At 38.3% G+C, this 13,202-nt stretch overlaps 1 protein-coding gene across 2 annotated transcripts in view; it reads right to left on the reverse strand.

Annotated features, from left to right (window-relative positions):
- The window catches only part of TBC1D9 (TBC1 domain family member 9), a 56,465-nt gene that overhangs the window by 19,074 nt on the left and 24,189 nt on the right, over window positions 1–13,202 (reverse strand). Inside the window, exons 4-11 of one of the 2 annotated variants that reach the window (XM_074823708.1) lie at window positions 12,361–12,589; window positions 11,064–11,325; window positions 9,722–9,929; window positions 6,785–6,991; window positions 4,869–5,039; window positions 4,256–4,406; window positions 2,429–2,643; window positions 403–520 (exon numbers count right to left, since the gene is read on the reverse strand). In XM_074823708.1, the coding sequence (XP_074679809.1) occupies window positions 403–520; window positions 2,429–2,643; window positions 4,256–4,406; window positions 4,869–5,039; window positions 6,785–6,991; window positions 9,722–9,929; window positions 11,064–11,325; window positions 12,361–12,589 (1,561 nt within the window). The remainder of the gene's footprint in view (window positions 1–402; window positions 521–2,428; window positions 2,644–4,255; window positions 4,407–4,868; window positions 5,040–6,784; window positions 6,992–9,721; window positions 9,930–11,063; window positions 11,326–12,360; window positions 12,590–13,202) is intronic. The other variant, XM_074823709.1, reaches the window with a different exon arrangement.

The raw sequence follows: 13,202 nt of genomic DNA on the forward strand, positions 1-13,202 counted from the left end.
GCCATCTGACAATAGCTTTCAGATTCTTGTGCCTTCTCAAATCTCTGGTAAACAGGCACAAAGACTTCTGCTACAGACTGCCAAAGCTCCTGATTCCACCTTGCCTTAATTAGATAACTGGATCATCTAAAATTAAAATTTTAGCCTCCCATCTCTTCTTATTTACTTTGTTTAAGCCCACTTTAGAAAGCCATCTAATCCTAAGTGAAAAACTGCTATCTACCACAGTTTCGGTTTAGGGAACTGCCTCTATGCTCCTGAGCAAGCTCTCTTACCACTAGCATTCATAGTTGTATCTATGCCACATGTACATCTACATGTATGCTTGTTTCAATACAAATAATACCAATTAATTGGGTTAATTGTTGCACTGTCATTTTAGAAAACTTCCCCATAACGTACCGACAACTCTTGTGTTGTAGTAGTCAGGTAGCATACGTTCACACAGAGCCACCAGCAACCAGAAAGCTTCCTCCTCTTTTGCATAAAGAAGGAGTACTGAAGTGACAATATTCATAGCCTAAAAGAAAGAGAAATATAAATTGCTAGATTCATTTATTCAGTATTCACACAATAACCAGGCAGATAAGTGGTTACTACAGTTAGGAGATTAGCTACATCTCCCCCTGCAGACCCCAAACTGTTCAAGTATTTTCCTGTAAAAACAGCAGGCAGTGTTTTCCCCACTGCTCAAAGGAAGACTTAAGAAAGCCTCAGATAAACCACAAGAAATTGTTAGGTTTTGGGGTTGGTTTTTTTTACAGAAAAAAAAAAAAATCAAGATTTCTTTTCATAATCAAGGGCCTCCTCAGGTCTGCAAGCATCCAGCTACACTGATACTCTGCCAGCAGGTGGAGATTCTCTTGGGGAATCTGGGTCTGATGCAGACAAATGCCTCCTATAGCACACTAATGATGGGTGTTGCTGTACCACGCCTTGCAGAGGCAGTCTGCACTCCCCATGTTTTCTGCTCCTAGGAAGAGGTCAAGACACAGCATCTGTGAGCTGAGGCAAACGCCTGCAATAGCGTCAGTCACGAGCAACTAGAGCATAGTGAAACAAAAGTCTCGCTGTTGCTCACTCTCCATGTTTGACTGTATACACAAGTTTTTTAGGGCTGTTTCACTTCATTTCCAATATCACAGCACTGTACAATGACCTCTGACTTGATGGCTTACAGCCTTTGCTTAGACCTCTGTTAGTCTGAAGAAATAAAGTATTTCAATACCATTTTCTTCTCAGTTTGTCTCCTAAGGAATTAGCTGCTCATTTCAAATCCTGTAATATTTTAAGACTCCAGCTTGATCATTACCAGCTTGAAACAGCAACTAAGGTTTCACCTGAAACTCAGAACAATGTTACAACTCTGCCAAAGTCTATGGTATTCCTTTTCATCTTGTCTACAATGTATGAAATACTTGCATGCCTGAATTCTCACTGTAACTGTGAATCAGCATTCTGAATGTCATGGATCAAGTTGAAGGCTATTAACAATTCCTGTGACAGCTTTAGGAACCAGAATCACAGTGTCTTTCTACTGTTTCTCTGTTAAACAACCTTTACAAAAAGGCTATTACTTAGTATTATATTTGTTATTAAATAATTTAAGACAGTATCTGTTAGAATTGCTTGCACTTTCACTTACTCATGTTGTATCTAGGAGTGCTAATAGTTAGACATCAATCAGGCTTCTTAATACTCATGAATTCAAGTCTCCTTTTTGCAAAAATAGGTAGAAAGGCAAAAAAAGAGCCCAGGTGGTAAGTCAAAGTTACATAGCAAGAAAGAATGATTTGGGACCAGGCACTAAAGTGACCTGAAATCACAGGCATAAGAACTCCCAAACCATGCACTGGTCAGCATTAACTCTACAGATACATGGTTGTGATGTACAGTGATAAGATATCTTCTAGGGTGCTTTATTTTTATTTTTTAGTTTTGGTTGGAATGATTGAATGGCATCATTGAAAAAAATAAAGGAGGTTCTGGAGGGTTATTACAACTAATACATTGAGTAAGTAGGTAAAAATTTAAGGCTCAACAATTACAAGTTGGGGTTTTTTTCCTGCTTAAAAGAAGAGAACCGTTCTTCAGGGTTCATTTTTCATTCTCTGTAGATGTACATCAGGACAGCTCTGTCATCCTCTGCCCAGTCTCTAGATTTACGGGCAGAAAATATGCTTACAGAAAACTATGCACATCTCAGCATGTGCTGCTAATACTTCTGTTAGAGGAGGTCCTTGTGTCAAATCCCTCTGACCTCAGCATTACTGTAATTCTGCAGCATTGAGGCTTTACCTCACAGCATTATACATGGATCAGTGTGCTTTACACAGCCAAATACTCGTGTACAGGACCGAAGAAACAGGAATCTAAGGAATGAACTGGAATTCCAGAAATTGAAGGAGAGCCAAGGTATTTCAATTACCTGACAATATCCTATGTTTGGATTCCTAAAAGCATAAGCTGTCAAGACTCTCCTTAGAGCAGCAATACCCATCTCATTCTGGAACGCTGGGTGTTCCGGAAGCGAGCGGTGCAGATCCCTCTCTATCTCTTCTGTAGCAAGATTATACTTCCCCATCGACTTCTCCACTAGGTCCTCATAATAGCCAGGATGAGTGGCCATTTCATTAATGGCTCCTGGGAGTGGGAGAACAGTATTAAAACCAGAAGAAAAAAGCAAGGTTTAGCAGATACAGTATCCCAGCATGATGATCTTCTGCTACCCTTTCATCTTGAATGTCACCAACAAGCACTTTGAAAACAAATATGAAGTGTTATTTTTGCAAAGGTGATTAGAAAAAAAAAAAGTATGTGTTTAGGTGATTGAGACATCACCCCTTCTTGTTTTCTCCTCTAGAGGCATTTTACAATGAGGGTTTTTTTTTTTTAAAAAAAAAAAAAAGGAAGAATATAAAGCCTCTCTTTCAGCCAGAATGAAACAGGAGGCTTGAAGAACAAACCAGCTGTGCAGTCACATGGCATCATGAGCTCTCTCTGCAGCTGGCTGAGGGTTTGACTATCCTAAATAACTCAAAACATGCCTCTGAAAAAGCTACTTGCCCTGAGAAGGGAGTAGATTAATGTTTTATTGCAGAAAGTATGACAGTATGACATCTCAGCCAAAAGCAAGAGACAGGAACTCCTGAGCTCTATTCCTGCTTCTGAAAATGACTCTGTCATCTCGGGCAGGGCACTTTGTCTTAGGAATGCTACTGCGTGCTCACAAAGTTACTGTGAGATTTCACTGCTGACCAAAACTTCTCTGGAAATGAAAACCTGATCAGCAAAGGAAATCAAGTGTCAGCATCATAAAGTAATGCACATGGAAAATACTAGTTATATATACACACCATGAAAATTGGTCCAAATTAGCCATTAAGCAGACACAGGACAGATGTGTGCATTCCTGTGTATATTTTCTGAAAACATTTGTTTAATGCCCAGCAGCTAAAAGATGATGTACAAGATTAAGCATTATTAGGGAAACAGAAAACCAACCAGAAAGCATCATTAGGTCATCATATAAAGTCCCTGGTGTGCTCAAATCCTAAATGGTGTGGGTAGCTGTGGTAACTATCTCAGGGAGGGGCAGAGCTAGACAAGGCATACAGTAAGTGAAAGGTTATGAAGAAAGCCTGAGGTATGGACTGATTTCCACATAACTAGTAATAAAATGAATAGAATTCTTCAACTTCAACAGAAAAAAGCGTAAGGGGACACAGATCTAGAAAATCCTTGACGGCAGAGAAGATGGGCAGAAATATTTTCACACCATTTTTCACATACTGGAAGCACCTAATAAAATCATAAAGGAACTTCTCTTTTTCATTATTTAAAAAAAAAAATAGTGGTTCCATGCACCATGCTTAAACTTTAGAATTCCTTGCCACAACTTGCTGTGAAGGCCAAAAGCTTAATTGGGTTGAGAAATGATTAAACAAATGGGAACTAGTCCTGCTGGTGGTTGCTGAACATCTAGTAGACCCTAGAATGCTGGCTTCTGGTAGAGTGTGTGTTCTACTTTTTCACATTCTTCCCTAATTCTTTGAGCCTGTTTGAGAAAGGGTATTTACTGGTTTAAATAGAACTCTTGTCTAAACACCAGTCTGGTGCCTGCTGACAGTCACAGCCACACTTGCTTCAAATGTTTTTAGATGCTTATTATCTGCACCTTTAAACATCTTTGAAATCCTTTCTTCCCTCAAGACTTTTGATTATATCCCACAGTCATGTTCAAGGGAATGCCTACCTGAAAATAGTAGCCAAAGTTCCCCTCTCATGCTTTCTGGAATGCCCTTCAGCACAAGGTCTCTGGTTTTCTCTGTACGATACATACAGACTCCTTGGCCATATTCAGCAAAGTGGATCTTCCAGGCCTGTTCCTTCAAAAACTCTTTAGCCTAAAACCAAAGAAAGGCAGGCATAAAGATGCAGCTCCTCTTTCTAACACTCTGTCCCACTGAAGCATGAAGTGCTAAAAAGCCTGCAATGTCCTAGCTTTCCAAGGGAGCAAGAAATAACTTGGCTACCGTCCAATTCTCTTCTTAATGGGCTGCCTCCTCCTATTCCTTAGTTTCCATCCCAGTAGACCTTGCTGTTAAAAGAATATTGTTGAAGCAGTTGTACTTAAGAGCAGGCATATAACCTCTCCTTGATTTACATCCAACTCTGCTTTTTTATGCAGTGAAGTTTTTTGTACTGGTAAAATGACAGCATGCTCAGTGCTTTATTTCTGTGAAAAATACTGCCTCTTAACTGTCTGTGGCAGAATGAAACTCCTATGGGTCAGAAACATGGATTTTAAAGAAAACACGATTTAACAACTTTTTCAGTCAGGTACAACGTTCAGAGGTCTATTTTACCAGCTTGGGGTTGAACTCCTCAGGTGACCTCCGCCGATACATTGTCATTAAAGCTTGAGTTGCTGTTGGAATGCCATTGTCATTGAGATTGAACTGGCGCTCTCCCTCCGACTCGGAGCTGAGGCTTTTATGAGGGCTGGCAGAAATTAAACTACTTGATCTTGTAAACACCTGTAGAAAGCAGTTACAAGCAATACAGACATGGGGCTGAGCTAGAGTCTGGACTTTTTACCTCATTTTACTTCAAAATCTATACATGCTGCTAACAGCTAACAAAAATGTGAGCAAATTAAATCACCCAGGTACATTCACATGCTGAGCATGTGACAGAAGAAATTAAACCAGTATAGAACAATGAAATTGTTTCATTTCTCAACAGCACTATCCCCACCCTGTCTGCCTATAATTAGAATTGCTAAGGTAGCGTTGACTTTAAGTAGCCCTGGGCAATTAAAACAGCTCTCTTGGTCTCCTGTCAACATCACAGGACTGCTGACTCCCCAGAATATAAGATGCATATAGAATATATATTTATGTGTGTGTACATATACACAACACACATTTATATCTGTATAGACATTTATACAGACATACACAAAATAAATTATTTTGTTCCCCTCACCTAAAAAATGTTCTACAGAAAATTCAACACTGTCAGATTGTGATTTGGAAAAAAAAAATTTCAAAGAAAAAGGATTTTCTGACTTCTCAACAGCTTGGAAAGTTTGTCACAGTAAGATCTCGTATAACAGTTCACACCAAACACCTGAAATTGCAATTAGTAGTCATGCACATTTACAAGTGTACTACATATACATGTACTACATGTGTCTACATATTACTAAATGTAATGTAATGCTCGCAATTATTAATTTGTGTTTACAATTCAGTAGATAGAATACATAGATTCATTTAGGGCAGAAGGCAAGACAAAGTTTCAGCATTATATGTATATGCATATGTGCTCTGGTATTCATCTACAACAACACACTACTTCACTATGATCACAAAGCAAGTAAAAAACTGACTTTTAAGATTTACATGGCAAACAGGGTAGGGTTACTCAGCACAATACTAAGGTATGGCTTCGTACAGACTTGGAATGCGAGATCTACCTACATAAAACCAAAATGCTACACCACAAAAGCCTTTTCTGCTTTGAGATCCGAACTGCTACACTTTGCTGGGTTTAACAGATCTGATGAGGTTGTGATATCAAGCCCCTAAATTTCATACATAAAACCTAGGAATTCAACAGAAGCCTTGCTATTCAAAGTGCCTGAGGAAAGTTTATTTAATCATATCTTTTAAGAACTGTTTGCACAGGTAAATAGGGAGGTCGTTCAGGATAGGGCCATCTGATGTCCAAGACAGGGTTTGGGTGTCTTTTTTGTTAGTTCAAATGTTCCAAAGTTTGCTAGCAGTGGACATGCAAACTCGCTCAGCTCAGACACCGTTTTCTGAAGAATCAAAGGATGAGATTTAGCAGCTAAAGTCTTAATTTAAGAAGAGTTTCATATCAACTGATAATTTCTTCAAATTATTAAAATTCCACAATTGTATTTTGACTTGGACAAGTTGATAGATATTAAACAGTATTATTCAATTATCCAGTTAGTTAACTATCACACTTTCCAACAAGATAAACTGTAATTTCAGAATGTGGCAGCAAGAGTTAGAGTAGCTCTTCCACAGCAACGGTGATTTGTCTTAGGTCTAACATGAAAAAAATAAGATATCCTAACTGTAACATTTTCACTGTTCAGCTTAAGGAAGCTAAAAGCATTAACACAAAACGGGTAACATTTCTGTGTACAAAGGTTTAGATTTACCAAAACCTTAAAGGTTTTTCCTGGTTCTCTCTCCCCACCAGTTAAAATCCCCTTCTAGTAAACGATTCGTGTTCTGTCACATACCTCATCATCTGAGCTGATATAGCTTCCAGAAATATTTTTGTCTAAGTATATTTTTGAAGTGGTTTGTTGCAGGAAGTCTGAGATCCTCTGTACAAGAAAGTCTCTGTCTTTCAAGTTGGCAAAAAGGAATGTCATTCTGTTTTTCGTGCTGATTGATAATGGGCTGGGCAACACACTGGAGCTGTCTGCCTTCTCCACTATTGTCACCTAGGGAGAAACAGTAGCTACAGCTTAAGATCTTTGATTAATCAAGTTGCTTGGTCTAAGAAACCATCTTATTAAACCCACGTCCCTTCTCCCCTTATATCGAATCACTATGGACATCCCTCTGCAGGAGAACAGATTTTGGATACAAGGACTTACAAGTCTGAAAGATGAAGACTGTCATCCCTCAAACAACTGGCTTCGGTACATTCTCTAGCAAAACTCCTTTGCACTGCTTAGTTTATTTTCCTCAGGCTTTATTTTAAACAAATCAGTAAAACAAAATTTCTTCTGTGGGATGGGAATCTATGGGCTTTTTTGTAGGATCTCTGAATCCCTCTCCTGCTCCCCAACACCAGTACAGACTGAATCAGACTTCTGCTTACTTTTTATTGCCAATATATGTGAATAAGCCATTTTTGGGGTAACACTTCTGTTCTACTATATTATAGTTGCATACTGTGATAACAACTGTTACTGCAACTGTACTTTCATGGCACAAACCTGCAACAAAGGGAAACTAACCCCATGTCTTTCCTTACAAAGGAGAGCATCTAACCCTGTGAGGTAGAGGTTTCTGTTTGGCCTTTAAGTGTTAGTGAAATGGTCACTAATCTAACTGAACTCCAACCTGTGAACAGTACTCACACCACAATCTACTGAGTACAGGGCAGTAGTTCCCTGAGCTTTTGGTAAAGCACGTTAACACAAAGAAATCTCAAGGATAAGTCATACACTATGGATGAATTATGTAACAGCTGTGTGTTCTACGCATGACCAATTAAAAACAAATAAACCAATCAATCAAGTTTGTGCCAGTTCATACCTTGAACAAAACACCGATCACAATTGTAAGTTTTTTTTAACCACTGCTTTTGTGACTTTAACCAATTTCCTAGGTAATAAAAACTGTCTTATTGCCTTCAGAATAGAACAGGGCATATTTCAGTTTACTAGGACCTTTACTTTTGCTCTTTTTAATCCTTTTTAAAATAGAGATCAATGCTAAGATATTAGTGCTATAATATTAGTATCTCTCTAGCTAAAAGGATAGGACAACCATTTCTCACACATTTTCTTTGAAGATGTATTTAAAGACTGCAGTGCACAGCTCGGGTACTAAATCACTTCTCTATCCTTCCAACTTACTTTTATTTTTCTGTTAACTACAAATCTATTAGTTATTCATTAACTTAAAGGACCTTTGCTAATAGCATATTCAAATAGGCTAAAAAGTCTGCCCATGTCCTTTTTCTGCTCCACTTAAAAACTGTTTGAGTGGGATCAGTACAAAAGACAGACAAGTTCTAGAGGCACAGGACAGACATTATAGGAAGCATGCTCTGCTATAATGAGAGCTGATACCCACTTATTTCCTATTCAAGTAGAGACACACACATATCTGAAGAGCTGATCTTGGAGAGTGCACCTACTGGGTGCAGTGAGCAGTGCAGTCAGCTACTGAAAATCATCTCTTCTGATCATCATTTCTGAATCAATGCTTTGTTATGGTCTCATCTGTTGAAATATCTCCAGGATATCACAGAACACTGGAATTAGGTTAGGGTCTGACCAAAGCTTTAATTAATAAATAGAAAGCTTCTCTTTAATTATTAAGGGTACTGATCAGCTGTTCTGAGGACTGGCACTAGCCAGTGTGTTACTGTTCGCCTTGCTGATGCTAGAGACTTAACCTGTTCACACAAAAGCACTAATTCCTTCTCAGCTATTTCTCTTAAAGCTTTAGAGCTGCTTTGAATCCCATCCTGCTGCAGCTGTGATTATCAAAAGCAGTTGCTGAATCTGCATCCAGGAAAAAAAGTCCTGTTAAATGCAGACCCTGTTCTCCTCCTCCACCATTTTACCTGCAGGACTTGTTCCCTTGGAGTTGCAGACAAAAGTGCAACCACAACTGAATGTCTCTCCTCAAATAACCAATCATTGCAACACACTGTGAAGAAGCTGTATTTCAAAGTTTCCAAACAAATACCATTTGTTTTTACTCTTAATGATTTGTGGGGGAAAACAGTGCCTTGAAATACTCCATGATTCTTCAGTCCAGCCAAACTGTCCATAGCTACATCAGCTTTGCTACTACTTCCAAGACTTACTTTACACATTCTTCCATTAACCCATAAATCAAGTCAATCATAAAAAACCTCCCCAACATAGGGGTTTTTTTATTGCATCATACTTTAATTCTTTTTATTGAACATCTGCTTTAAGCAGCCAGCTTTAAAAAGGGAAGAACACCCATTTGTAAAATACTGACAAATATTTTCCATATACAGGAATAAATGATTGCAAGTCTGTGTGAAGAGACAATTCAAATCTTGAGGCTTATGAATTTTTTTTTTTTTACATCTGACAAAAGCAAATCTATCTTTAATAGAAGTTCCACTCATTAATCTAGGAGGTTCTATTGTCCTCCTCTCCCTACAAGGCACAAAAAAATGTAGTAATGGGGCTGTAAATCATAAATTGTGGGAGAGGAAGGACTCATGAGGGTTGTAAAAACTGACAGAGAAAACTCCCTGTGAATTTTAGTAGTGGGAACTTTGAACTAAGATACACAGTCATTAAATATTACTTAGAACACATCAGAATAGTATGCTCACAAGAGATTAAAGGGGTTTTTCTGCAACAATAAAAAAACATCAAAGCTAAGATGCAATTTCCAATAGGATACTTCTTTATTATTTGCCCTATAAATTTACAAATACAAATATTTACCTCTCGAAGAGGGATAATAAGGCTGCACAAGTTCTCTTCTTTACTAGTAAAGCAAATGTAGTTTGTAGAAACAAACATCTGACCCAAAATATGCATTTTGTTGAATGGAGTCCAGAGAGTACAGTCTGTGTGTCCATCTAATTTCTCATCCTTGGGAAGTCGGAACAACGCACGGTATCTCTCACTCTTTGCTCTAGCATCAAGATCCCTAAAAAAACAAACCCACAGAAAGCTTTTCTTGTTTTAAGAAATACATAATGCATTTTAAGATGTATTTTATACAAATCATTGTAAGCTACCTGCAATACACAACTCAGTTAAGCACTGAGTGTACAACAAAACAGTGGAAACAGTTTGCATATAGGGGATGTATAGCCTCTGCTGGTGGAAGATTCTAAAACCACATTAAAAAAATTCTGCTACAAATGACTTGGATACATTGACCCTGACTTCTCAGAGAGGGCAGGCTGAGTGATCTTTTCACATTCAGCCCTACTTTCTGAGAAGATACACAGTGAATCCATTTATTATCGAACAGCACGTAGCCCCATGTAACAGTACACCAAAAATGCTCCTTTGAGGCTTATTTATTATTCTTTAGGGCTAGAGTTTGTTAATAATTTCAAGACTTAGTCTTGATACTGCATTCAGTGCAGAACACTGAACAGTTAGACAAACCTAAGTGATACAATGCATGTCAGATGTCACTAAGTAACAAGAAATATAAACAAGCACTGGTTACAATTCTGTATGGTTCACTAACATGATCAACATATAATGAAAAAGGTAACAAGAAACTATCAAATTGCAGTATGGTATCTATAAAAGAAGCAGAAATATTTTCCAGATAATTTTTCATCCCTTAGAATTTTATGTCATTTTTTGATTCTCTTAGCTAAAATAAGTTCTAGATACAAATCATCACTTGGAGTAATTTTTAAATTCCAGTTACAGGACCAAGTATAAATATTAGGCACATTTCTTAATAACACTTAAATTGCTTTATTACCTTCCCCGGTAACATAAAAGAGCCTTACAACAGATACCTAAAGCAGCCAGTGTCGAGAGATATTTTAAAGACGTTCTGAACAAACCAGAATTTGGCTCCAATAGGTTTCTTTTATTTTTGCAACATGCTTCTATTTAAATGTTTTCCCTTTCCTATTTCAACAAGAGACCAAGTAATTATATTTAAATAATTTTTCACATTTTGCTACTGCTGGAATCAATCATTCCTTTTGGAACAACAATAAATGACAGCAACGTTAGAAAACTTTCAGACAAAATGCTGCAAGTAAAAGGACTGAGGAGAAACAAATGACTAAGAGCCAGTGCTACCTACCGTTTTAGTGCAGATACTTTTTTGGGAGATTTCTTCTTCAGTTTGGGTAATGACCTGTCTTGTTCAAATCCTTCATTGTCCAAAAGCTGTCGCATAGCTATATTGGCAAGCTGTTCCATTAGTTTAAACGTCTCACTGATATTAAGGAATACTGAGAAGAAATGTTCACTTGACCTTGTGCTCACTTTTATCATATCAGGGAAGAGCAGCGTAGCATTCTTCTCAAGTTGAGTGATATCGACCCAGCGGATAACTAACTTTGCTGAACAAAAGCAAACAAAAAAGATTCAGTACAAAAATTAGCATATTCAAAAGCACTTATCATCATCTTCCTATAAAATGTATTCAGCTGAAATTTTCTTGCATCTTGAAAAGTTGGGAGGGCAGCATAGACAGACCCAGCATGTATAAAGAAACTAGGATCACCTGACAAGCAGCGGATAAAAGTTTAAATGTCATTTACTTCTGTACAGAACACTACACAAAAGCATTACAAAGCTAGGTAGGCTAACATCATTTATCATTGCCATGGCACTTGCTCAGATTCTGATGTCCTCTTTTGCTATGGAAGCAACAAAACGTAGTTTAAACGCATCAGACAGGCTTACATTATTTTTACACATTAAAAAGCTTCAAATATTACAGTAATGACAGATCCTTGGTTTTTCTTCCAACACCACTACAGGTTAGGATATTGTCCTTAAAATGGGGAGTAAATCTACAATCCAGTCATTCACTGAGGTATGTCTACACACCTAAACAGAAAGACCCGGGACCGATCCATTGCCCATAACCAAGTACTGCAGACTCGCTTGGCCCCACGCTGCTTAGAATTAACTCCCTCTAGAGCAGACTGGTTGCATCCACACTATGTAGTTCTTGATCCTGGGTGTCCTCTGAGCCCTTTGTGATGCTCTGGTGTTGTACAAGAGTATATATGGCATTTGAGGTTGCAAAGTCTGCCAGAGTAGCACTGAAAGATTGTACAAGAGCAGAAGTAGCCAAAACTGGTGTGATCTCATCTCTATGCCCCTTTGAGCACAGCCCCTGAAGCGAACCATACCTCTAAACAATGCCCAGGTATTGTTTTACAGAGAACTACTTTCAGAAATACAAAACAGACAAGGGAACAAACATACAGTTAAGCAGCGTGAAGTCAGGGAATTGCTCCCTGCTCCTCTTTTCCTCAGCAGTGTGTTTGCACCCCCAGCGGTTCAGCAGGTGAACAGTAACAAACTAGGGAAGATTTCCTAACAATTCTTAGATGCACAGACCACCATTCCACTGTAAAACATACCTTCCCTGCCCATGAGGAAAGAGTAAAAGCAAAGGTGATTAATGCTGAGATACACCCAGCCCTGACGGGGAACCTTGCCCTTCCAGTAACTGCAGGAGTAGTAGTTCACTAATTTCTCTTCTTCGGGCATCCCGAATAGCTTGTGAAATTTAACAATGGCTTCCTTGAATTTTTCTGTATCGTCATCCTCCTTGATGCCATTGATTTTGTTGTACTCAGCGATGATGCCCTAGTAGGGAGTGAAAGAAGTACATAGCATGTTAGTTGCCACGGGGTATCAGATATCCTTATTAACATTGCTGTCTGGGCCAGAGGCCACAACAGTTACTGCAATGTCAAGAAAGTCTTTGGCTTATCTCTTATTCTTCTGCTCATTCTTTTGCTTATATAGTTATTTACTTTATTCAAGGCTGTCTTCTGATGACCTTGCTCCTTACCATGCCTATGTCAAAAGCAACCAAACTCCAACCACTTGCCAGTACCCTGTTTTAAATTAACCAGCCTATCTTAAATACTCCTATCAACTCTGTAAAGCACCTACGATTTGTAATATTCTCCCCTTCCATGTACATCTCCCTGAGGAGACAGGCATAGGATTTCACCAGAAAATTTTCTTATGAAAGAAAGGAAAAAGTTATCTATTAGGAAAAATACCAAACAACTTTTATGACCCCCCCTTAGTGGACCTTGAGCAAAAGAGAAGAGCAAGAGGAAAAAAAAGAAATATCTCCCATTAGATTAACTGGCAGAATGGAAAAATCATTCAGACTTTCAGGTGCAGAGATATTAATCAAATTTGAAGTGGCAACAGTCTGGTAAAAAGCTGCTTTTTTGATACCTCA

Source organism: Strix aluco, chromosome 4, assembly GCF_031877795.1.
Source record: "Strix aluco isolate bStrAlu1 chromosome 4, bStrAlu1.hap1, whole genome shotgun sequence".
In the NCBI taxonomy this organism is placed as follows: domain Eukaryota; kingdom Metazoa; phylum Chordata; class Aves; order Strigiformes; family Strigidae; genus Strix; species Strix aluco.